Source organism: Phascolarctos cinereus, unplaced genomic scaffold (assembly GCF_003287225.1).
Source record: "Phascolarctos cinereus isolate Bilbo 61053 unplaced genomic scaffold, phaCin_HiC Scaffold_9;HRSCAF=440, whole genome shotgun sequence".
Classification (NCBI taxonomy): Eukaryota; Metazoa; Chordata; class Mammalia; order Diprotodontia; family Phascolarctidae; genus Phascolarctos; species Phascolarctos cinereus.
Genome location: NW_027556402.1, coordinates 47,987,286 through 48,010,656, shown reverse-complemented (window position 1 = coordinate 48,010,656; position 23,371 = coordinate 47,987,286). Strand labels below are relative to the sequence as shown.

At 38.0% G+C, this 23,371-nt stretch overlaps 1 protein-coding gene across 7 annotated transcripts in view; it reads left to right on the top strand.

Annotated features, from left to right (window-relative positions):
• LEF1 (lymphoid enhancer binding factor 1) overlaps positions 1 to 23,371 on the top strand; it is a 181,492-nt gene that overhangs the window by 150,269 nt on the left and 7,852 nt on the right. For 4 of the 7 annotated variants that reach the window (XM_021001390.2, XM_021001385.2, XM_021001389.2 and 1 more), the window contains 2 exons: positions 4,263 to 4,370; positions 9,238 to 9,286. In XM_021001390.2, coding sequence (XP_020857049.1) covers positions 4,263 to 4,370; positions 9,238 to 9,286 — 157 coding nt within the window. Of the gene's footprint in view, positions 1 to 4,262; positions 4,371 to 9,237; positions 9,287 to 9,928; positions 9,970 to 23,371 lie in introns of all 7 variants that reach the window. The other 3 variants (XM_021001391.2, XM_021001388.2, XM_021001386.2) reach the window with 1 other exon arrangement.

Genomic DNA, 23,371 nt, shown 5'->3' with positions numbered 1-23,371 from the left:
CTTGAAAGGTCAATGAGTCTATTAACATGTATTAAGCTCCACAGTATACAAAGCACTGCTGCTAAGTACTGGGGATACAGAGAAAGGGAAAAGACAGTCACTATCAGCGAGCTCACAGTCTAATGGGAAAGACCATATCAAAATAACTGTGTACGGACAAACTGGAGACAGGATAAATTGTAATCAATAATACTAAAGGATAAAGTAATGAACAAAGGAAAGGCCCTAGAATTTAAAGGGACAGAGATTGGCTTCTTTTGGAAGGTAGAATTTTGTCTGGGACTTGAAGGAAGCCAGTAGGCAGAGATCAAGAGAGAGATGATGTCATGTATGGGGTGACAGCCACAGAAAGTACCCAGAGTCAGGAGATAGAATGTTTTATTTAAGAAACAGCCTAAGAGGCAAGTATCAGCAGGTCACAGAGTGCATTGAATGTAAGATGTTGTTGTTCTTCCTTCATTCTCAAAGAGGAGGACCGTGACATCAGGAAGGTGATGCCATGACTTGCAAGTGAATTGGATTTAAGTGAGGAAGGCTGTGCAAAGAAAGTTACTAGCCTTACTTTCTCCTCCAGAGCCATCTGGGTCCAGTGGCCAGATATAGATATATATATATATATACATCAGGACCACTAGAGATAGCCCCCAGGTTAAGATGTAAGAAGACTAGGAAGAAAAAAATTAAAAAATTAAAAATTAAAAAAAGGGAGCAGGTAGGTGGATAGAGTACCAGCCCTGAAGTCAGGAGGACCTGAATTCAAATGTGGGCCTCGGACCAAACACTTGACACTTGATAGCTGTATGACCCTGGACAAGTCACTTAACCCCAATTGCCTAAAAAAGGGGGGGGGAAGAAGACTAGGAAGGTGGGAGGAGGACAGAGGTTTTTGAAGGGCTTTGAATACCAAACAAAGGAGTTTATTTTTGATCCTGAAGGTGATAAGAAGCATTTGAAGTTTTTTGAGTAGAAAGAGATGATATAGTCAGGCCTGAACTTTAGGAAAATCGCTGACAGCTGAAGGCAGAATGGATTGAAGTAGGGATGAACATATATCAGGGAAACCAACCAGCAGCGTATTTTAGTAGTCTAGACGAAAGACGATGGGCAGCTAGGTGGTGCCGTGGCTAGAGCTCTGGGCTTGGTATCAAGAAGACTCCTCTTTGTGAGTTCAAATATAGCCTCAGACACTTATTACCTGTGTGACCCTGGGAAAGTCACTTAACTCTGTTTGCCTCCATTTCCTCACCTGTAAAATGAGCTGGAGAAGGAAAGGACAAACCTCTCCAATATCTTTGCCAAGAAAACCCCAAATGGGATGAAGAGTCAGACATGACTGAAACATCTGAACAACAAAAACAAATCCTAGGGACCTTCACCAGAGTGGTGGCAATGTCAGAGGAGAGAAGGGGATGTATACAAGAAATGTTCCAAAGGTAGATTCAACAGTCATTGACAACAAGTCAGATATGAGGAGTGAGAAAGTATAAGGATCAAGGAAGATACATACATTGCGGGTGACTGGAAAGATGGTGGCACTCTGCACAGTAATAGGAAAGCTAGAAAGAGGGGAAGATTTGGAAGGAAAAAGAACGAGTTCAGTTTTAGCCATGTTAAGTTTTAAGATGTCTACAGGATATCCAGTTCAGGATATCTAATAGGCAATTGGAGATTTGAGTCTGGAAGTTGGGGCTAAATAAGCAGATCTGACAATCATCAGCATAGAGATGATAATGGAATCCATAGGAGCTGAGATCACCAAGTGAAATACTATAGAGAAAGAGAGAAGAGAATAGGGCTCAGGAGGGAATTTTGTGGTCCCCTACTGTCAACGGGCATGACCTGGATGAAGATCCAGTAAAGGAGACTGAGGAATAGTCAGATAGATAGGAAAAGAAATAAAAGAGAGTAGTGTCATGAAAACCTAGAGAGGACAGTGTAAAGGAGAAGAGGGTGATCATTGCAGTGTGGACAGGATATAGAAGGATGATTGCCTGGCAGATATTCTTAAGAGTGGAGAATGCCCTACCTCTTTACAGAAAAATAAAATGAACTACAAAATTTCTGAAAAGATACTTAGCATTTCTTTTTTAAAATTTGTTGATATTTTGTTTTCACATTGCCTCAGTTTCCCCCTGTATCTCTTCCCTTGCATAGAGCCATGTCATAACAGAGATTTTTTTTTAAAGAAAAAGAGGAAGAAGGAAAAGTCAGCAAAACTGATCAATATATTAAAACTGTATGAAAATATATTCCGTGCCTCACACCATGGACCGATCCCTTTCCCCACCTCATCAAAGGAGTATGTCTTCTTATATCTTTCTTTGGGGGCCAAGATTGTTCAGTCAGCCAGCCAGCAAGCCTTTATTAAGCAGTTACAATGTGCCACTCACTGTGCCAAGCAACTAGAGAAACAAAGAACAGCAAAAATAGCCCCTGCCTTCAAGGAGCTTACATTCTTATTGGTGAGGCAATGTGCAAACAAATATGTACATGTAAGATATATCCAGCATGGATGGAAGGTAATCCCAGAGGGAAGGCACAGGCATTTAAGGGGACCAGAGTGGCTTCTTGCAGAAGCTGAGACTTGAAGGAAGCCAGGAAAGAAAGAGGAGAAGGGAGGAAGTTCCAACCATGGTGAGGCGTCCAATGAAAATGAAGAGTTAAGAGAGTGTCTTATTCAGGGAATAGCAAGGAGACCACAGAATACATTTAGGGGAGTCAGATATAAGAAGAATAGAAAAGTAGGAAGGTGCCAACTTACAAAAGGCTTTGAATGGCAAATTTTGTATTTGATCCAGGGAAGTAATAAGAAGCCACCAGAATATTATAAATGAGCAGGATGATACAGTTACATCTGCACTTTAGAAAGCTCAATTTGGCAACTGAGTGGAAGATGAACTGGAGTGGCAAGAGACCTAAGGCAGGCAGACCCACCAGCAGGCTCTTGAAATGGTCTAGGTGTGACATGTTGGGGACCTGTACCAGGATGGGTAGCAGTATTAGAGAAAGGGACATATACAAGAGATGTTGCAAAGATAGAATCAACAGGACTTGGCAGAAGATTAGATATGGTGGGTAAGAGAGATCAAGATGTCAATAGTGACCTCCAGGTTCCAAGCTTTGGTGACTGGAAGTGGTGGTGCCCTTGATAGTGATATGGAAGTTTGAAAGAGGGGAGAATTTGGGGAATGTGTGTAGATACACCCAGCTAGTGTGTATCTACACACACACATATCCGTTATATACATACATACATGTGTATCTGTGTATCTATCTATCTATCTATCTATCTATCTATCTATCTATCTATCTATGTGTGTGTGTGTATATATATATGTATATATACACACACACACAGAGCAAAATTGCTATACTGCCTAGATGTTCCATTTTAACATAATGCACATTATCTAGAAATGTATCAAAGCAGTGACACACAAGGAAAATGTAAAGGATGCTTGCTATCTAGATTTGCCAAATTAGATAATTGAAATCAAGTTGTAGCTGGCAGAGCAAAGTTAAGATGACTCCTTAATTTCCATGTGGGGGAAGATAAAATGATGGCTATAAGGAAGGCTGGCATGAATGTACAATGTTCATGGTGGCCTCCCCAAGGGCGGTTAGAGTGTGTGTATGTGACCTTTGATGTGTTGCTATGTGAAAGGAAGGATCACATGAGAGAAGCTCATTTCCTTTCCTTGCAGGGTGAGACCTCTTCATGTGACATTATGAGAAAGTGTTCACGCAAGAGAGAGCATCAGTGCGCAAAAAAAAAAAGTTGGAAATTTTTTTTCATTTTGCATGAATGAATGGGACTTTAGGCTCAGATCTGAGAATATGGCAAAAAAATAACAATAATGGTAAAATAATTAATTAATAAAGAATGCAGCAAAAAATAAAAATGGTGAAGGACACCAAGGAAATCTCTTTTTAACTTATAGTAGAAAATACTGAGAGAAGATCATAGAAATAATTTTTCTGAGCAAAATTTGATTGACTTTGATGTGCCTCATGACATAATTGAGCAGGAAAGAAAGCCCTGGGTTTGACTTCTCCATAGCCCACCAATTCCCAGGGGAACCTTGCTTCCCTTACCCCTTTGGTCTTTGGTTATTTAAGGATAAATCAGAGTTAATAAACTTAATATTCTAAATCATTCCCAAACGTTTTGAAAGATGTCTTTGTATATTGCCACAATCATTTATTATATTCACTTATGTTTGTTTTCTTCTCTCTTCTCCGCCTACCATTTTTGCTTGCAGTGGCACGCCCTCTCTCGTGAAGAACAGGCTAAATATTATGAATTAGCTCGGAAGGAAAGGCAGTTACACATGCAGCTCTATCCAGGCTGGTCTGCAAGAGACAATTATGTAAGCATATACTGTCTGTGGTTGCCCATTTTCATTTGTTTTTTGTCTTTTTGTTTGTTTGTTTGTTTGTTACTGCTGTCCAAAGAGAAAGTTGTTTTAAAATATGAAAATTTCAGGCATTAACTCATTAAAAACTAAGCAACTTGGGATGAACATAGAAGTATGGCAAAAGGCAGAATGCTACACTGAGAGGAGCATTGGGTTTGAATCCTGGCTCTGTTCTGTACGACCTATTTGACCTTGGGAAAGTCATTTAACTTCTTTGGAGGGTGTTGGGCAAGTTGACCTTTAAGGTACTTTCCAACTCTAAGTCTTTCTTTGATCCTAAGACAGTAAAGATTTCCCCATCACTGGAGGTATGATAGATAACTATATGATGCAGAATTTGGACTAGATGACCATTAAGGTCTCTTGCCACTCAAAATTTCCATGAAAAAGTCCTTATGAGGCTATTGCATTTGATGCCTCTGAAATGATTACTGCAGTCATCATCATACATTTGGCTGGGTTCTTGCATTAGCAAAGTTAAAGACTCATGAGGATATATTGTTGTTAATCATCTATTTAGAAATGTCATCACATTTTAAGGAGGGAAAACAGTGTAACTCTAACAGCTGGAACTGTGAGCCTAATTCGAAAATAATTCTCATGTCCAACATGTCACCAACATTGGTGGTATCGGTCAGGAAAATCTTAAAATATACAGGATTATCTCTGTGATAAGGACAAATGTTGAGTTGCTATGAGGGTGAACACTGCTTCTGTTGGCCCTGACATTCATGCAAGAATTTATATTTATGACTCAAATCTTACATAGTATTTAGTTCTTTACCAAAACGTTGCCTGCTGACCTTAAAATATTTATAAATCTCATCCTGAAAGTTTATGAGTTCATAGATTTTGGAAGTTGGAAGGAGGCCTTTGAGTTGCCCCAATCTTCTCCATTCATTTTATTGAGATACAGAAGAGGTGCATCTTGTCCAAGACTAGTGACTAACCCTAGTTAGTGATGGTCCCTGACCTCCATTCTGTATTTTCCCCAACTTTTTCTTGTTAAATATGCTCCATTCTTTCTTTCTTATAGAATGCTTTGGACAAAAAGTCCTTTTAGCATTCTGGGAATTAAATTTAAGCATTAGATGAAGCTGTATGGTTAATGAAGAGAAAGAATCTTAAGTTCCAAAAACTTTCATATTTTTATGAAGCAAATTTCTCTCAGAAAGTTTTAAGCTTGTCACCTCCTTTTGACTTAGGAAAGAATATCTTGATTCCAGTCTCAGACACATGACACTTACTAGCTGTGTGACCCTGGGCAAGTCACTTAACCCCGATTGTCTCACCAAAAAGCAAAAAAAAAAAATTTTAAAATAAAAGAATATCTTGATTCAAAGGGTTGTATGCTCTGCTCCATTCTCTGTGTCCTATTATATACAGAATCCTAGTAGAGTCCTATTAGTGGAATAATAAAATACTTAGATTTTGATCTCCTGTTTTGAAAATTACCTCTTCTAATTCTGTCTTGGATCTCACTTTGTAATAGTTTACCTAAAATATTTTGCCACTGGCCACGCTCAAAGAGGCAACTCTGTTTTTGTCAGTGCTCTTAATTTCTTGGTTTGTATGTGTATACTTAGTTTCTGTAGGTCTTAAGTAACCCCTCATTGTCAGGCTGGCGGGCCGGGTTGGATGCCTTCCTCTTTTTGATGGTTAAATAAAAAGTTGAGATTTTTTAAAAAGTGGTTACATATTTTTAGAGGCACAGTTTTAATGGAAATCATTGTAATTGAATTCTTCTGTGAATTTTTCCCCTCTGTAAAATACTTTAAATATAATGATTTTGTTCAGTTTAAGGATCCACCACAATCAATCGAAAACCCAAATATGTTGCATACTCTTTTTAATCTATCACTTAATAATTACTTTGTTCATGAACAAGGCCATTTATTATGGGACACTTACCATTCAGTCACGCAGTTCAAACAAAGACAACCTGGCTTCTTTTAAAGTTGGTTAACAGACTAAAAGTGAAGGACATTTGTCACCAGAGCATAATTAAAAGAAAAAAAAATGTTGTGCTGACATCCATTGGAAGCACATTGGTAGTAGGTAGCATCTCATGATTTCATAGCAAAATTTCCCATACTATGAATGATTGAAATTTCACTTTCATGTTTTGTTAACTTGACTAATAATGGATGATTTTGCAAAACACCAATACCACACCTTAGTTGAAAGCAATCAAAACCTTTTTTCGCTAATAAAATTATTTTTTGTTTAAGCCAACACCTCTAAATTCTGGGGTACTGTATTATATATAAACCAAGTTTTAATGGAAAGGAGATTGATCTTTTTTGTATGTTCACACACTTAAGTACAGCCAGTATTTCTGTTTGGGGCTGATAGGCATTTGAAAAACCAACCTACATCTAGGTTATGGTTCAATGTGTTTTCACAAAAGCTGCAGTACAGTATATGAGAGTATAATTACTCCCTTCTTTGGAAGAAAACTCAGATATGAGAAGCACATTGAAGGACCGTTTAGCAATTTTAAAATTATATATATTTACAGCCTTCTACATGTAGCTTAGCTTTCTATGGAATTTTCACTCTAATTTAGTGAACAGAACATTGGACGATTAATTATCTTTATTCATTGGTTAGGAAAATTATAGAACGTTGCCTTTTAAAGGAGATAGTTAAATCTCTATTTTGATGGTTCCTCTGATAAATATGGCATAGAACTAGCAAGCTTCAGAGAATGTCCTCTCCCTCTTCTGTGTCTCTCTTATCATCTCTGCTTCTTTTGTCTCTCTTTTTCTCCATATCCATGAGTATTTTATGTGCACATTTATGTGTACATACTTATGTACTTTTTTCATATTTTACGTACAAATACATTTTTACCATATGAGTTGAGATCAATTTTCTATACATACTCTTTTCAGAGCACATGAGATTTCATTTTAATTTTGTTGAGTTTTTACTATCTTTCTGGGAGCAGGAGAAAGGGGGGAGGGATTAGGGGTGCATGGCGCAAGAGACCATGGTTTTTCCCCCTATCATCTTAAACTCTTCTAATTAATTCAAAGAACAGTGTGGCGTAATGAATAGTGTACTAGCCTTGAAGTCAGGAAGACCTCATTTCCAAAACCACCTCAGACAATTCATGTGTGATCCAACACGAATGTTTCCTCATCTGTAAAATGGGGATAATAATAGCACCTGCCTCACTAGGTTGAAGTGAAATAATGTCTGAAAGGGGCTTTTGGAGACTATGCTTTTCAAACTCTAGAGCCCAGATACGTTTCAGCTGTTCACTCTTTAGAGCCAAATATTGCAATTACACAAATATTTGGAAATCCAAAGAATGCATAGGGGTGAATGGAACATGTTTTCAAGACACACAAAAGTCCTGGTGAATTTCATTTGCTTTCTCAACTGATTTTATTCACTATCACTAAGTTTCTTTCTCCCATTTTCCCTAGTGAGTATTTGTGTGAACAGATTCCACTAAAGTCTTCTGGTTCCACAGCCAATGAGGTGACAATATGAGAGGAAGAAAATTGTATTTGTGACTGCATAAGCATAAAAAAAAGGACTTATTAGGAGTGTATGGTACACACACACACACACACACACACACACACACACACACAACATATATAATATACAGTTCCATTACAGCTCTTAGATTAACTGCTGATTTTTCTATCATGTCTGGGGTGAATGGAGGTACCTTATACATTATTAGGTTACAATTATTTGAAAATAGCATCCTAAATGAAATTTGGTCATTTTTGATATATAAATATAGCATACTATACCATACCATACCATACCATACCATACCATACCATACCATACCATACCATACCATACCATGCCATGCCATACTATGCTATGCTATGCTATGCTATGCTATGCTATGCTATACTATACTATACTATGCTATGCTATGCTATACTATGCTATGCTATGCTATACTATACTATACTATACTATACTATTATGCACATACTACTCTCTCTCTCTCTCTCTATATATATATATATATATATATATATATATATATATATATATATTTCACATATAAATAGACTGTAAGTGCTGCTGTATGACCCTGGGCAAGTCCTTTAACCCTGTTTGCCTCAGTTTCCTCATTTGTAAAATGAACTGGAGAAAGAATAGCAAACCACTCCAGTATCTGCCAAGAAAATCTCAAATTGGGTCATGAAGAATCAAACTCAACTGAAACAACTGAACAACAATAAATTCTATTAATAAAGTAGCTTTAATGACTATTTATTACTTGGGGGAAACTAGTAAGGATGAAAATGAAAAGTTATAGAATCATAGATAGGACATAAATGGGACCTAAAATTTTCAGCACATTATAGAAATAAGCAGGAACTTTGAAAGCATTTAAAGTAAACACCATCCCAACCTTAAAAAGAGGGATCAAAGGGCAGCTAGGTGGTGCAGTGGATAGAGCACCAGCCCTGAAGTCAGAAGGACCTGAGTTCAAATCCAGCCTCAGACCAAACACTTGACACTTACTAGCTGTGTGACCTTGGGCAAATCACTTAACCCCAATTGCCTAAAAAGAAAGAAGAAGGGGGATCAAGTTAAGTTCCCTTTCCCTTAGTCTTATTCTCCCACCGTCATTCCCCCACTCCTATCTCTCTCAGTCTCTCTCTGTTCCTGTATCTCTCTTTCATTGTCTCTCTGTTTCTCTCGATATCTGTCTCTCTCTTTCTATGAACAATAAGAAAGAAAGGGATATTCTTATCTCTGGTCTTTCTCTTTCTGTTGATTTAATATCACACGTGTTATATGTAAATCACATGATGAATTCCCTGTTTTCCAGGGTAAGAAAAAGAAGAGGAAGAGAGAGAAATTACAGGAATCCACATCAGGTATGCCCAAAGTGATTTTTTTGTGTCCAATTCACACGCTTCTAAAACCCTATGCTCAAAATGACATGCATTCTCTCTAAACGCTGCCATATTCTAGAGTTCCAAGTTGTTTTCTTCTCTTTTCCTTCCTTATATGCTTAAAAAAATTTAAGAGATTTCTTTTTAATGTGATCATGTGAAGATGCATCAAAAACCCTTTCACCTTGGAATCCTACGTGCTAACTGTGTTTGAATTCTTAATTCTTTGCTTCTGTTGCTTGGCTGTGTTCTCTTTGCCTTTATCCATTCTGTCCTTTTCCATTTGCATAAGTCCTCAAAGATGTTTTATTACATGGTTATCATAGGCTGCAATAGGCTACATCCCCTTGAAGTATTTTTCATAGTTCCCTATGTTATTTAACATAAAACTCAAAGAGAAGTTCATCTTTCTAGCAGAAAGGCACGAGGCATCAGTGAGGTCTTATTTTTCATTCATTAAAAAACATTCCCACTACCTATATGACACAAATAAAAATGACTAGTATAAGAACCGCGAAAAGCAAGGCAAACCCTTCCATATGATGTTATAGCGTGCTACGTATTTGGAATGTACAAAAAAACCATCTTCAATGAATCTTTGTTAAAGGACACAATTTTCTCCAGGTACAGGTCCAAGAATGACAGCTGCCTACATCTGAAGCATGGTAAGAACGTCTCTCTAGCCTTCCCGCCGAAATGAGTTATAAAACAGGCCTTTGCTTATGAACCTCCCTGATGACATTGATTCCATTCAGTATTATTATTGTTTGTAGACAAGGAAAAACAAAAATCCAGTTCATAGCATCAGGTCCCTTTTCAGATCTGATAGTTTCTATATCGGCTATGTAATTTGAAAGTGGCTTTTCTTTCACTGTCTTCTCAGTTTTCCCTTTCTGCTGCCTTCAACCACACCTCCCTGCCCTCAGCCCGCCTAACCAAGTCTAACTAGCTGACTAGCCTCAAGACTGTTTAACAAGCATCTTGCCATCCCAAGGGGGATAAATACGGCTTCTGCTTTCAGAACCCTTTTAGCCAGCATTGGGAAAGGGAGTCTATTCTTGATGGAAACAGAGCACCATTTGGCCAAACATTCCAGTTCATGCTAGGTTTCAGACTTTCTCAGTTAAGTGAATGTTAACATTTAAAAATCAATTTGTTTCTCAAGGAAAAGACAGCTGTTCCCTTCTACCATCCCAAGTCATAAATTTTTGAATGGATGAATTTTCCTCTCCTAGTAATAGTTGCTTGTTCTCATTTGCGTATTTTAGAAATATCATATATTAATTTAATTCCTTTTTTATCTTAAATGCTTCTTTTTTTCTTCTGTGATCACATCACTACAGCTCATTGAATCGGTGTTTTCCAGAGATGCTACCCTGTTGTCATCATGAGCCAGTTTTCATCTTTGCTAATCGATGGCAATTCACCCTGGGTCTTGTTCTTTCAATCTTGTGACCTCTCCTCAAGAACCGGAGCCCCTTAGAACTAAACATTTATGGCTTGTTCTCCTGGGGTTCATTTTTTTTCACTCTTAGAAAGTTCATTGGCTTTAGTGAAAGCTCCATAACCAAGAAAGATAAAATGTCCTCTAGGGGGAATTAGCTTCTTACTGAGATTCACACACATATTGTCGAAGTAAATTCTTGAACAGTATAATGCCTGTGGTTTTTTTTTTAAATCTTTAAGCATATCATATTTTTTTTTGTATTCCCACTTCTCTTGAAAGGATGGGGTTTGAGGGACTTGGGCCCTAATTAGGAGACCCTAAGGGACACAAATGAAAATTTTCAGGTATCTTTAATTCCATTGAAAGTAGTTAGCTTCTGATTATTATGAATAATGAATCCCCTATAGAGTGGTTACATTATTCAGATTTACACTGCACATTTCCAATGGGCTAGAATCAGTTGCCATATTTTATATAATTATAACTTCCAATAGCGCAAATTCAAATAAATGCAAACACTTCAGAGGATTCATTATTTGCATAAATCAGGACCTAGCTATAGGAACTATAGAGTGGTCTCTGCTTTTGTAAGAAAGAATTCAAAGCTCATAGACAGTCGGCCAGACATGATATTTTGAGCTTTATCCACAAGCAAAAATTGTCCCTTCTTCCCACCAAAAGCATGGTTGTTTGCCTTCCCTAGATTTAGCCTTGGTGTCTTTTCTTTACTTGGAATCGCTATCTTTAAATACTTTACAAGTAAAAATGGCACGCCCTGGTTAAGCATAGCCCTATTAAATCATATGTTATCTGATTACATATACTTTAAACTGCCTGGTTTTTTAGAAGCTTGTGACCAAGCAAAGTGGACACAGCCTGAAGTACCAAACACGGAAGCCTAAGGTTCAGATGTTCTTAATATCTCTGAATAAAATGCTTTGGCAGGTGTAACCTCAACGGCTCTCATTCTCCTCATATAAGGATAAAACTATTCAGGTTGTCATACTGGATGGAAAACAGAAAGGCCAGTTTAGAGTACATAGAGTGTGGGAGAGGAATAATGTCTGTGGAAACCAGAAAGGTAGGTTTGACCAAGTTGTGAATGTTTTAGAAGCTAAACAGAAGCATTTATATTTGGTCCTTGAAGCAATAGGAACCCAGTGGAATTGGCTGAGTAGGAGAGTAGCATGATTAGACTTTAAGTTAAGGAACATTGCTCTGGCAGCAATGTGTAGGGTGGACCAAAATGAGGGACGTGAGACAATTCCTTCATTGAATAGGAATTGTAAATATATGAGACTAGATGACCTCTTAACTTCCTTTCTAATTCCAGCATTCTAATTGTCCCTCTCTCGACCTGCCATGATTCCATTATGTTTTCTTTGAGGTGTGTTGGCCAACATGTTTTGCAGATTACTGGAAGCAGAGAAACCTCCAACTTTCACTAGTTATAAAGTCTACTACACCCTCAAATCTGTAGCAGTGCCAGGACTCATTGGATGATTTTAGGCTTTGGTCAGAGCACACCTGCTATGCTGAACAATTTTGCAGTATATAGAGGTACTTAAATTGAGAACATGAGCATATAGACTACTGGGAAATTTTTAGCTCAATAAACACATTAGTCTATCAAATTAACTCCTATATAATGAAAATAGAAATCTTAACAATAATCTGAATTGCATGAGTAATTGCTAAGAGATCAATATCTCTGGTAGACTTTCCTGAACATGAAGCCACATAGATACATATACTTTCTATTTCCTAGGAGAGAGACAGTCAGAAAGACAAAAGAAGAGATAGGAAGGGACAAAATTCTGATCTTTTTATCCACATTTCCCTGCAAAAATGTCGATAACCCTTTCAGGCTACTCTGTTGTTCCAACTTTGGTTAAAGTAGTAAGTTAAAGCCATGCCTAATACTTCTGGTCAAATGCTTCTGGTCATGGACAAGGACCTCATCTTCACCTCCTCAACCAAATCAACCTCCTGTTGTCAGCTCTGCCAGGAAGGAGTTCTTTATGAATCCCAGAGCTTGCACCTCAGTAAGAAACAAGAGGCCAGCCCGCACCCCCTCATTCCTGCCCCTTCGAAGACTATTCTTCTACTGGCTAGAGTGAAGTGGGGGAAGGAGTGTGCTCTGTTACTGCTCCATCTCACAGAAGATGTGAGTTATCAAGTATGATATTACCTAGCCAGGGTTGAAGATGGAGACACCCCAGAATATATCCAAGACTGAAATCCCACTGCGTAAAGGCAGGATAATGTTTTGCATTGTTTTCCACACCCTTCTTATGCAAAGCAGTGTATCAGGCCCTGGGAACGAGATGAGAACAGTATTACTAAGTACATACTGAGGTTTATATAGCTCATGGGAAAGGATTAATGTCACTAGCTGACACAAAGTATCCTTCCTGCTTTCCCACTCCTTTTTGGACCCATTGCTTCTTTCGGGGTCTCTGGAGGAGGCTAATGAAAGACACTCCTTTTTATCCTAGCCTGAAATAGGTTAGAGTTGACATGACTGCTGTGTCTTCAGTCTCTTTCTGTATCTCCTTCAAGTATGTCTGGTAGCTCCACTCTCCCCTGCTCCTCTTCCCATCATCTTTTATGGACCTGAACTTTGGTACATGACCAGTCTGCTATGGCTTTTTTCCTGATTGTTCAAAATTGAGAATCTGGCTTAGTCTCCTTTTTGGTCCTGTAGTCTAAATGGAGGGTGCCATCTTTCTCTGGAGACTGAATCACATCAGCTTCCTCAGATTTCCCGTCGTTACCAATTCTTTCTGCTTCCTCAAGCTCTTTTTTTATGATCCTCACTCCAGTGCCCAAAGGGGAGTGAATGTCCTGAACAATAACTGATATTTCTACAGCAGTTTTTGAGCTTGGAAGGGAAGTAGTGTAAGTATCGTCATTCACCTTTTACAGACAAGTTTCACAGTTTATATCAGCATTAATAAACTCATTAGAACTTTGAGTGAGGAGGAACTTTAGACATCATTTAATTCTAATCTCATTTTACATCTGAGGAAACTGAGTTCCCATAGCCAGAACTCAAATCCAAGTCTTCTGACTTTGAGGCCAATGTTTTCTCCACTATGCCACACTATTTAAAAAATGTAATTATATTTTTTTCGATGAATAAAATCTGTTTTCTTTCTGCCTTCTCTCATTGGAAGAAAAATAAAACCCTCATAACAAGTGTTACACCTCATAACAAGATATAAAATGATTTTAATAGATCTTTTGCCCATCCTATTTTTAAAAAATCATTTCACACCATTAAAAACAAAAGGCTTTAAATACATACTGAGTTATAGATATGATTCCCAACAAATAAAAGAGGAGACTCATTCCTTCACACGGGTAACCAGAATTGGCATATGGGAAAGTTTCATCAAATATAAAGGGCAATAATGCTTCCTAATAAGACCACCGTTTTGTGTTTGAAGAAACTACTTCCATTGATATGCTACAGATCACTAAAAATGGACTTAGCAGTAGGGTTTCTATCACCTACACACACAGAAAAGCTGGTCGAGGGAATCTGCAGCCTCAAGGCCACATGTGGCCCTGTAGGTCCTCAAGTGAAGCCCTTTGACTGAATCTAAACTTCACAGAACAAATCCCCTTCATAAAAGGATTTGTTCTGTAAAACTTGGACTCAGTCAGAAGCCGTACCCAAGGACCTAGAATGTGGCCTCTAGGCTACAGGTTCCCCCACCCTGGATTAGTTGTTAGAGAATGAGGAGTTTCTGTCAAGTGACTTTTCTACTTGCTTCAATTTTTTTTTTATTTTGACTGTTTCAAAATCTTTCCTAACTATATTAATACATTTTCTCACATGATTCACTGCATATATGGATTCCTTTGATGATTGAGGACTAGTGCTATGGGCCATGATTCTGCTAAGTACATACTGTATAGTACTTTAGATGTAGTAAATCTGGCTGAATAAACACAGATCCTGGAATAGCTTCTAAAAGTTGAAGCTTGCTCCCAAAAAATTGTTAATTGGGTGTTTTAGTTAGTTGGACTCCGGTGAATCAGGGTCCCTTCTTTTTATTCATTCTCATTCAGTCTCGATGCCTGTGAAGTAATTACTATCCAAAATTTCACTTTTAGAGACTATATTATATACCTCTGGTTGTATGATGTGAAGTGTAAAGCAGTTAGGGACTCACACTTCCCATTATCAGAATTATCTGGTAATTGTAAGTGTTAATATTCACACTCTGCCCTTTTGGAGGGGAGGGGATCTTGAAAGATTATTACATATCTGGTTGGTGTGTTTTCAGCACCTCTCATACTCTAGGTCGGGAAATTAAAGAAAAGGAGGGATATATCATACACGGATTTTTTAGTATAGTGTTAGAGGAAGAACTGGTCGATCCTGCTGCTTCTTCTAATTCATTAGCTTATACTGCCTCCCAATGATCCGTATTATATTATGATTAAGACAGCTGTGTGAACCGACATGAAGGGATCTTTGTTCACCAACTCATAAATTAACAAAATGCCTTAACATTCACCATAAAAACTCTATTACTCCCATCACAACAGCTAATTGTTATTTTTTCTTTCTCATGCTAAATGCTTTGGTTTAGCTCTTAGAGCATATGTAAAGAGGCAGTCTAATGAGGTAAAAGAGAACTAGGTTAGGAAGTAGAGGAATTGAGTTTCAATTGTTGATATGACCCTTATTACCTGTATGACTTCTTGCAAGTCCTTAGCCTCTGGGCCTTAAATGTTCTAATCTATAGAATATGGGGGATTGAATGCGAGTTCCTCTAAGGTTCTGTCCAACCCTCAATCTGTGAAATTGTGGTCTCTGAAACACCTTTGAGGAAATTTGGTTCTTGGGTCATTTTCAATATAGATGTTGTTTTATACTGTCAAATTCTTTCAGAATATTTGCATAATGTTTTGAGTTATTGGGGAAAGAACACATCATGGGATTTTATTTGCTTCTCAAGGAACGGTAACCACATTAGAGTTGCCTAGGATACCCCCAAAAATTTGGGAACTCAGTAGCTGGAAAAGATGAACTATATTTGATTAGCACTGGTTTCAGTGGTAAAAACTCATGAAGTCTCTTTCCAATACTCTTTTTTTATTTAAAGTAAGCTGCAGAACATTAGTCAGATCTTCCATATTGTCATGAAGACAACATTAAACAGAATCTTAAAAAAACAATGTATGTCAGGCTTATTTTAATGATTCTAGTCTTAAGTATCTAATAATTCTAAGATCAAAGGACACCTCCAAAAAAGGATTTTTTTCCTCCTTAGCACAGTGCTTGGCACACAGTGGATGCTTAATAAGTATTGATTGATATGTTCACTACCTTCCTCCCACTCTTCTGCCATATTATATACTTTTACATAGTTTACATATATATATTTATGCCTTTCTAAGACATATGCTTTCACCAGTGTGAAACTAAAGTGTTCCCTTCATTCTCTTCACTGATCCATATTATACCTCCAACCCCTCATGGCTTAGTAGATTGTGTGAATTGCAGTGGCTAAAAAAATTTCTTACCTGATACTCAGCAGTAAAGGCTAAAGACTTCTGACCTTAGCTAGTACAGTCCTCAGATAACTCTTAAGTTGGGAGGGGGAGGATTGGGTGGGGACAGTTCATATTCATTCTTATACAAGTGCAACCCCAAATATAGAACATTCCCATTGCTCTGAAATGTAATTATAGGATGATGGTCAATTATAAGGGAATCAGCTTTCCCAGGTCACCGAAGTCATGTCAGTGAGCTCACATGTTCTATGAAGAGTTCATAAAATCATAGATTTTAAGCCTAAAGAATGAATGGAGAGATGAAATATTTTTTTAAACTGGAAAAAGAGTGAGTAAACTTCACCAAGTAAAAAATGTATAACTTCACAAATTGGGTTGTTATTTTGTGTTTGCAAAAAAAAAAAAGCCCAGCTACATTTTTTTTAAATGAAAAGGTATTTCAGTTTAATGACTTCAGTTATCTGATATTTAAAAACAGGATTAAGAGTAAAAAACAAGCTGTCACTATTACCTCATGGCTGTTAAAAAGACATGCAAGGAAGAAAAAGAGAATATTTTTTGGCTCCCTAGGCCTTATCTTGGAGATTTGCTAAAGCAAACAAAGAATTTTCAAGGCTTTCTCTCTCCCCCTTTACTAAATAAAAACCATTGCTTTTGTTTCCTTATGGCACAGAGTTGTGAGGTATGCCAACAGGGCAGAGAATATTCATTGTGCCATACCCTGGGTATGGCCCTTAAGTACTTTCCTGCTTGTGGCTGGAAAAATATAGGTGAGAATTTTTAGGACCCTTTTTTACATTGGTGACATCCTGTAGCCCTGAGGGTTTTCCTAAAATATAAATCTGATCCTCAGTGCTTATAGTACTGCTGGCCCCCCAGTTCAGCTAACTTAGCCCCACTCTTAGAGGCAGGGACCATTTTGAAAATATATTCTGTTGATAAACGGTAGCATGATGCAAGAGACAGAAGGCTGAATTTGGAATCAGAGAACTTGGGGTAGCAACCCACCTGTGTGGGTTTGTTTACCTCTCTGAGTGTCAATTTAAGAAGAAAAATAGCTAGCATTTATATATTGCTTTAAATTTTGCAAAGCACGTTACATGTCTTGATTCATTTGATCCTCACAACAATCCTGGGAGGTTGGTGTGATTAGTATCCTTATTTCACAGATGAGAAAACTGAGTCTGAGAGCTCAAGTGATTTAACCAGGGTTACATGGGTGAAATGAGTATTTGGGGTAGAATTAGAACACAGGTTTTCCTGACTCCAAAGTGTTCTACCCACTGGGCCACCTCACAACCCATCTGTAGTTTATATGTCTATAAAATTAAGGGATTGGATTAGATGACCTTTAAGACCACTCCTCCCTTTAAATCTTTGAGCACTGGAGAAAAATGATTGCAAGCTTCTTACAAATGTATCTCTTCTCCTGGCACACTTTATACTATGACAATAGTAATAACAATAACAACAATAATAATAAAATAGCATTTATATAGTGCTTGCTATGTGCCAGACACTGTGCTAAATGCTTTACGATTATTCTCATTTGATCTTCGCAACAACCCTGGAAGATAGGTTCTCCTTTATCCCCATTTTGCAGCCTAGGAAACTTGAGGCAGACAGAGGTTAAGGGACTTGCCAGTAAGTGTCTGAGGCTATATTTGAACTCAGACCTTCCTGATTCCAGGTTCAGCACTCTATCCATTTTGACCCAGAGCTCTGCTAGAAGACAACTCTTTAATTAACCTTGCTGTGGTTCCCTGTTTTGTTCCACAGGCCTCAGGAAGTGTGGTCAGTAGCACCCAACCCTGCACAATGAAATATTACAGCAACTTCCCTGTTGGTGATAGCCTCTATGATATCTACAAAGCAAAAGTCAAGATATATTTGAAAAAATAAGAAACAAGCAGTCATAAACTTTATTTATTTATTTATGCTTTATTTATCTCATCCAAAGTTACTGAAGTACAATTGACTCCAAAACCAGCAGTCAGGAGATTGAAAAATTGCAATTCATTTTCTGTTCTTTAATCAGTATAGCATAATTAAGCCTGTCAAGAGTCACTGGGGATAGATACAAAGAAAGACAAAAAAACCCAGCATGTTGGATAGAAAGAGCTGAGTTCAAGCCCCACTTGTGACACATACTTTTTATGCAACACTGGACAGGCCAGTGATCTAGACATATCTCTAAAACAGAGATTCTTAACTTTTTCTGTGTTCTGTACCCATTTGGCAGTCTGGTGAAGACTATGGACCCCTTCTCAAAATAATGTTTTTAAATATATAGGATTACAAAGGAAACCAATTATATTTAAATATAATTATTAAAACAAGTTCATAGTTCCCAATTCAGAACCCTTGCGTTGGTAGAGTGAGCTTCCTCACCTCAGAGTTCCTTCTATCAATGAAATCACCATTCCAGTCCTTGTTTCTACACTCAATTCTACCCTTCAGAGCAGTGAAAATACCCAACTCAGCCATAGCCTCACCAACAAGGCCACCAGCAGGCCTACAGAGTTTGAGTAGGCTAAGAAATATAAATCTGGAAGCGGGCCTCTGAGCTCAGTGTTTAGGAAGACCTATAAAGACACCCAAAGGTTAATGGTTTACTTTGGGTCCCAAGCACATTTTAGGTTAGTGCTTTCTTTTCTTTTTTTCCAATTTTATTAATTTATTGATTTATCAACAATCACTTCCATATGCTTTTGAGTTGAAAATTTTTCTCCCTCTTCCTCCCCCCACCCTCGCTAAGATGGTACACAATCTGATATAGGCTTTACATTTACATACCCATTAAACATATTTTCATATTAGTGAAGTTGTAAGTAAAGATTAAAACCAATAGGAGGAACTGTCAGAAAGATGAAACAAAACTCAACAGAAGGTAAAAATAAGTGATAGCGATTCGACTTCCATAGTTCTTTCTTTGGATGTGGACAGCATTTTCCATCCCAAAGCCACTGGAGTTGTCTTAGATCCTTGTATTGTTGAGAAGGGTTAAGTTTAACAATATTAGTCATCACACAACATGGCTGTTATTGTGTCCAGGGTTCTCTTGGTTCTGCTCACTTCACTCAGCATCAGATCATACAAGCCTTTCCAGGTTTTTCTGAAGTCAGTCTGTTCATTTCTTATAGCGCAATAGTGTTCCATTACATTCATATACCACAACTTGCTCAGCCATTCCCCAATTGATGGGCATCCTCTCAATTTCCAATTCTTTGCCACCACAAAAAGAGCTGCTATGAATACTTTTGTACATGTGGGTCCTTTTCCCATTTGTTTGATTTCTTTGGGATATAGCCCTAGAAGTGCTATTGCTGGATCAAAGGGTATGCACATTTTTGTAGCCCTTTGGGCATAGCTCCAAATTGTTCTCCAAAATGGTTGGACCATTTCACAACTCTACCAACAATGTATTAGTATTCCAATTTTCCCACATCTTCTCCAACATTTATCATTTTCTGTTTTGTCATGTTGGCCAATCTGATAGGAGTGATGTGGTACCTCAGAGTTGTTTTGATTTGCATTTCTCTAATTAATAACAATTTAGAGCATTTTTTCATATGACTATAGATGGCTTTAATTTCTTCATCTGAGAATTGTCTGTCCATATCCTTTGACCATTTATCAATTGGGGAATGGCTTGTGTTCTTATAAATTTGTCTTAATTCTCTATATATTTTAGAAATGAGGCCTTTATCAGAGAGACTGGTTGTAAAAATTCTTTCCCAATTTTCTACCTTCCTTCTGCATTGGCTTTGTTTGTGCAAAAACTTTTCAATTTAATGTAATCAAAATTATCCATTTTGCTTTTCATAATGCCCTCTACCTCCTGTTTGGTCATGAATTCTGTTCTCCATAGATCTGATAGGTAAACTATTCCTTGTTCTCCCAGTTTACTTACGGTATCAGCCTTTATATCTAAGTCATGAACCCATTTTGACTTTATTTTGGTATATGGTGTGAGACTTGGGTTTATGCCTAGTTTCTGCCATACTCTTTTCCAGTTTTCCCAGCAGTTTTTTTCAGAGTGGGTTCTTATCCCAGAAGCTGGGGTCTTTGGGTTTATCAAATAATAGATTACTATAGTCACTGACTACTGTGTCTGGCATATTTATGGGTTAGTGCTTTCAAAAAGCTACAACCTGTGCTGATCCTATGGCTGCAGATGTAGTTCACTGTTTTTTCTTTAGCCCTGTTTTCACAATGGTGGGTGCTTTTATGGGGTACCCTCCTGAGATGAGCCTTATGAATAAAATTTTCCAGGACATTTGCTTACGTTGTCAACTAGATGATGGGAGTCTTGAAAATATAAAGAGAAATGCAGAGTCTTCCTTTAAAATTTAAGAATCTAGGGGTAGCTAGGTGGCACAGTGGATAGAGCACTGGCCCTGAAGTCAGGAGGACCTGAGTTCAAATCCGGCCTCAGACCAAACACTTGACACTTACTAGCTGTGTGACCCTGGGCAAGTCACTTAACCACAATTGCCTTAAAAAAATAAATAAAATTTAAGAATCTAGTATAAGAAATTATCTCCCTGATCATCCCCCTCCCCAATTTCTTCATTGGTACAATTGGAGTAACTACACAACACCCCTATTTTCCAAACCCAAAAATTACTATTTGTAGTCCAAAAGAAACGTTCCTTTTGCAGAAACTTCCTTAACCTTACATTTTATTCCTGTGATTCCTTTGATATAGAGAACCTTTGCTAATGTAGTTTGGCAGCTGCTCTGCAAATGATTGTCTTAGAGCATTCTATGGAGCACTGAAGAGGCTAATTGGCTTGCCCAGTCATACAACCAGTATGTGTCAAAGGCTGGACTTGAATGTAGGTCTTCTTGACCCCGAAGGTGGCTCTCTCTTTACAACACAAAAACCATGATGATGATAGTGCATGGGAAACCTTATCCAACTTAGAAACAGAAGCAACAAACAATAATAATCAATTACATTTTTATTTTCTTAAAAGCAAGAATCAGCCCAGAAAATTCAGGATATTTGGTCATCATGGGTAATGAGGATATAAATGATTAAATATAAGGGTGAGAATGGGAGCCCTTGATTCATATCTTTCTCTATCCTTTCACAATTACAACCCCTACTTTCCCTCTTCTTCCTCTACCCAAACTCCAGCCAAACACAGTCCAATAGTATAAGATGTGCTCTATGGCAGATCCATGTATCTGCAGACCACCCCACAAAGATATGAGAAGCAGGTCACGGACCCTCTTACCTTATATTCCCCTTATCATCACAGTTCATCATATTGGCCTGAAAGAAGAGGTTGTACAATCACAATGGTATGGCTAGTCTAATGAATACCTAATATTGTCCAAGTAATTACAAGTTCTCAAAATCAGAGCTTTCTCATAGGCTGCCTTTTATTCACTCACCATCTGGTATCTGGAGGCCATCTCCAGACACCCTGATCTATATGTTGCCACTGGACCCAGATGGCATTGGAGATGCCAGTTCACTTGCATGTCATGGCATCATCTTCCTGATGTCATGGTCCTCTTTGAGAACCAAGGACAAAGAACAGGAAACAGCTGGTGTCTAGGGTAGTGATGTGTTTGACCCTGTCTTTCTTAGATTGGAGGTTCCCTAATGCAAAGATTGAAAGCAACTCATGTAAAAATACAAGAGTTGCATGGCTTGGTTGATGGAATCCTAGACTGGGAGTCAGGAGAAGAAAACTCAAATCTGGCCTTGACCATTTATTGTGACCCCCAATGCAACCCACTTAACCTCTCTGTCTTAGTTTCCTCATCCATGAGATGAGGGGGTTGGACTCAGTACCCACTGGGAACACTTTGAGCTCAAGAGCTATGATGCTATAAGAATTTCAGAGCAGGTCTCCATGATGTTCATCAGTACCTCAACATTTCCTGGTGATAGAGCTGTGTGGAATAAGAGAATCCCTGTAGTTAGTACTCAAGGGCTTGTCTTTGGAGCAAAGTAAAACGATCCTGGTTGACTTGTGCTTAGCAAAGCATTCTTCTCCCTGTTAAGTAACTATTCTTAAATTTGAACAGACATCTTGGTGCCTTCTGAGAGAGACGAGAGAATGGGAAACATTCAGCTGAATGCCGTCTGCCTCATTTTTATCTGCTGTTGAGCTTTAAATCTAGACTTAAGCTTTCATTTCTTGTGCAGATATTCTTTGGTAGTGCATGAGAAGCCCCACTTCCCTCTTGGGGGCTTCTTTCTCACTCTTCTCTTCTTTGAGGTTTTCAGGATTTATCCTGTGTTGAAGAACGTTTTAAATTACTGATCAGACTGGTATTCACTTTCCATCTATTATTAGAAGTTGTATCACACATATTTCCTACATTCCACTGATTAAAATCAAGACTTATTAACCAGGGGCAGGGTGGTACAAAGCAAAGATCAGTGATCTTAGAGATATAAGAGGTCAGTTCAGATTCCAGCTCTGTCACTTATACACACTGTATGACTTGGACAAGGCAGCTTCTCTGTGCCTCTGTTTCCTCTGTAAAATGATATTGTTGGACTCAATGACCTCAAAGGTTCATTAAAGTTCTGTATGACCCTGTGAAAGGGTTGGACTCATGGCCCTTCCAGTTCTATGATCTTAAGTGCAAAATAAAGTTATGCAGAGATATAAAAAAATGGCGCTATTTGCTTTAAAAGGGGAATAAGATAAGCATTTGTCCTCCCAACACAATTTTTTTTTTTTGCTTTTTGGCTAGGCAGTGGGGTTAAGTGACTTGCCCAGGGTCACATAGCTAGTAAGTATCAAGTAGCTGAGGCCGCATTTGAACTCAGGTCCTCCTGATTCCAAGGCCGGTGCTCTATCCACTCTGCCACCTAGCTGCCCCCCAACCCATTTTTAAAGGAGTTCAATTTTAGTGTTAGAAAAGTCATAGTGATTAGAGAGAAAGGGGAAATGGATAAAGATTTGAGAATTCTGTATGGGGTATATTAGATTCACTTTGTTATTTGTAATCATGGAACACTTTGATTTACTTGAAGAGAGTTTTAGAAAAATCTGTTTTTCCATAAATTGTCCTATGGGAGGTACTTTCTTTGGGAGTGGTTTCTTGACCAG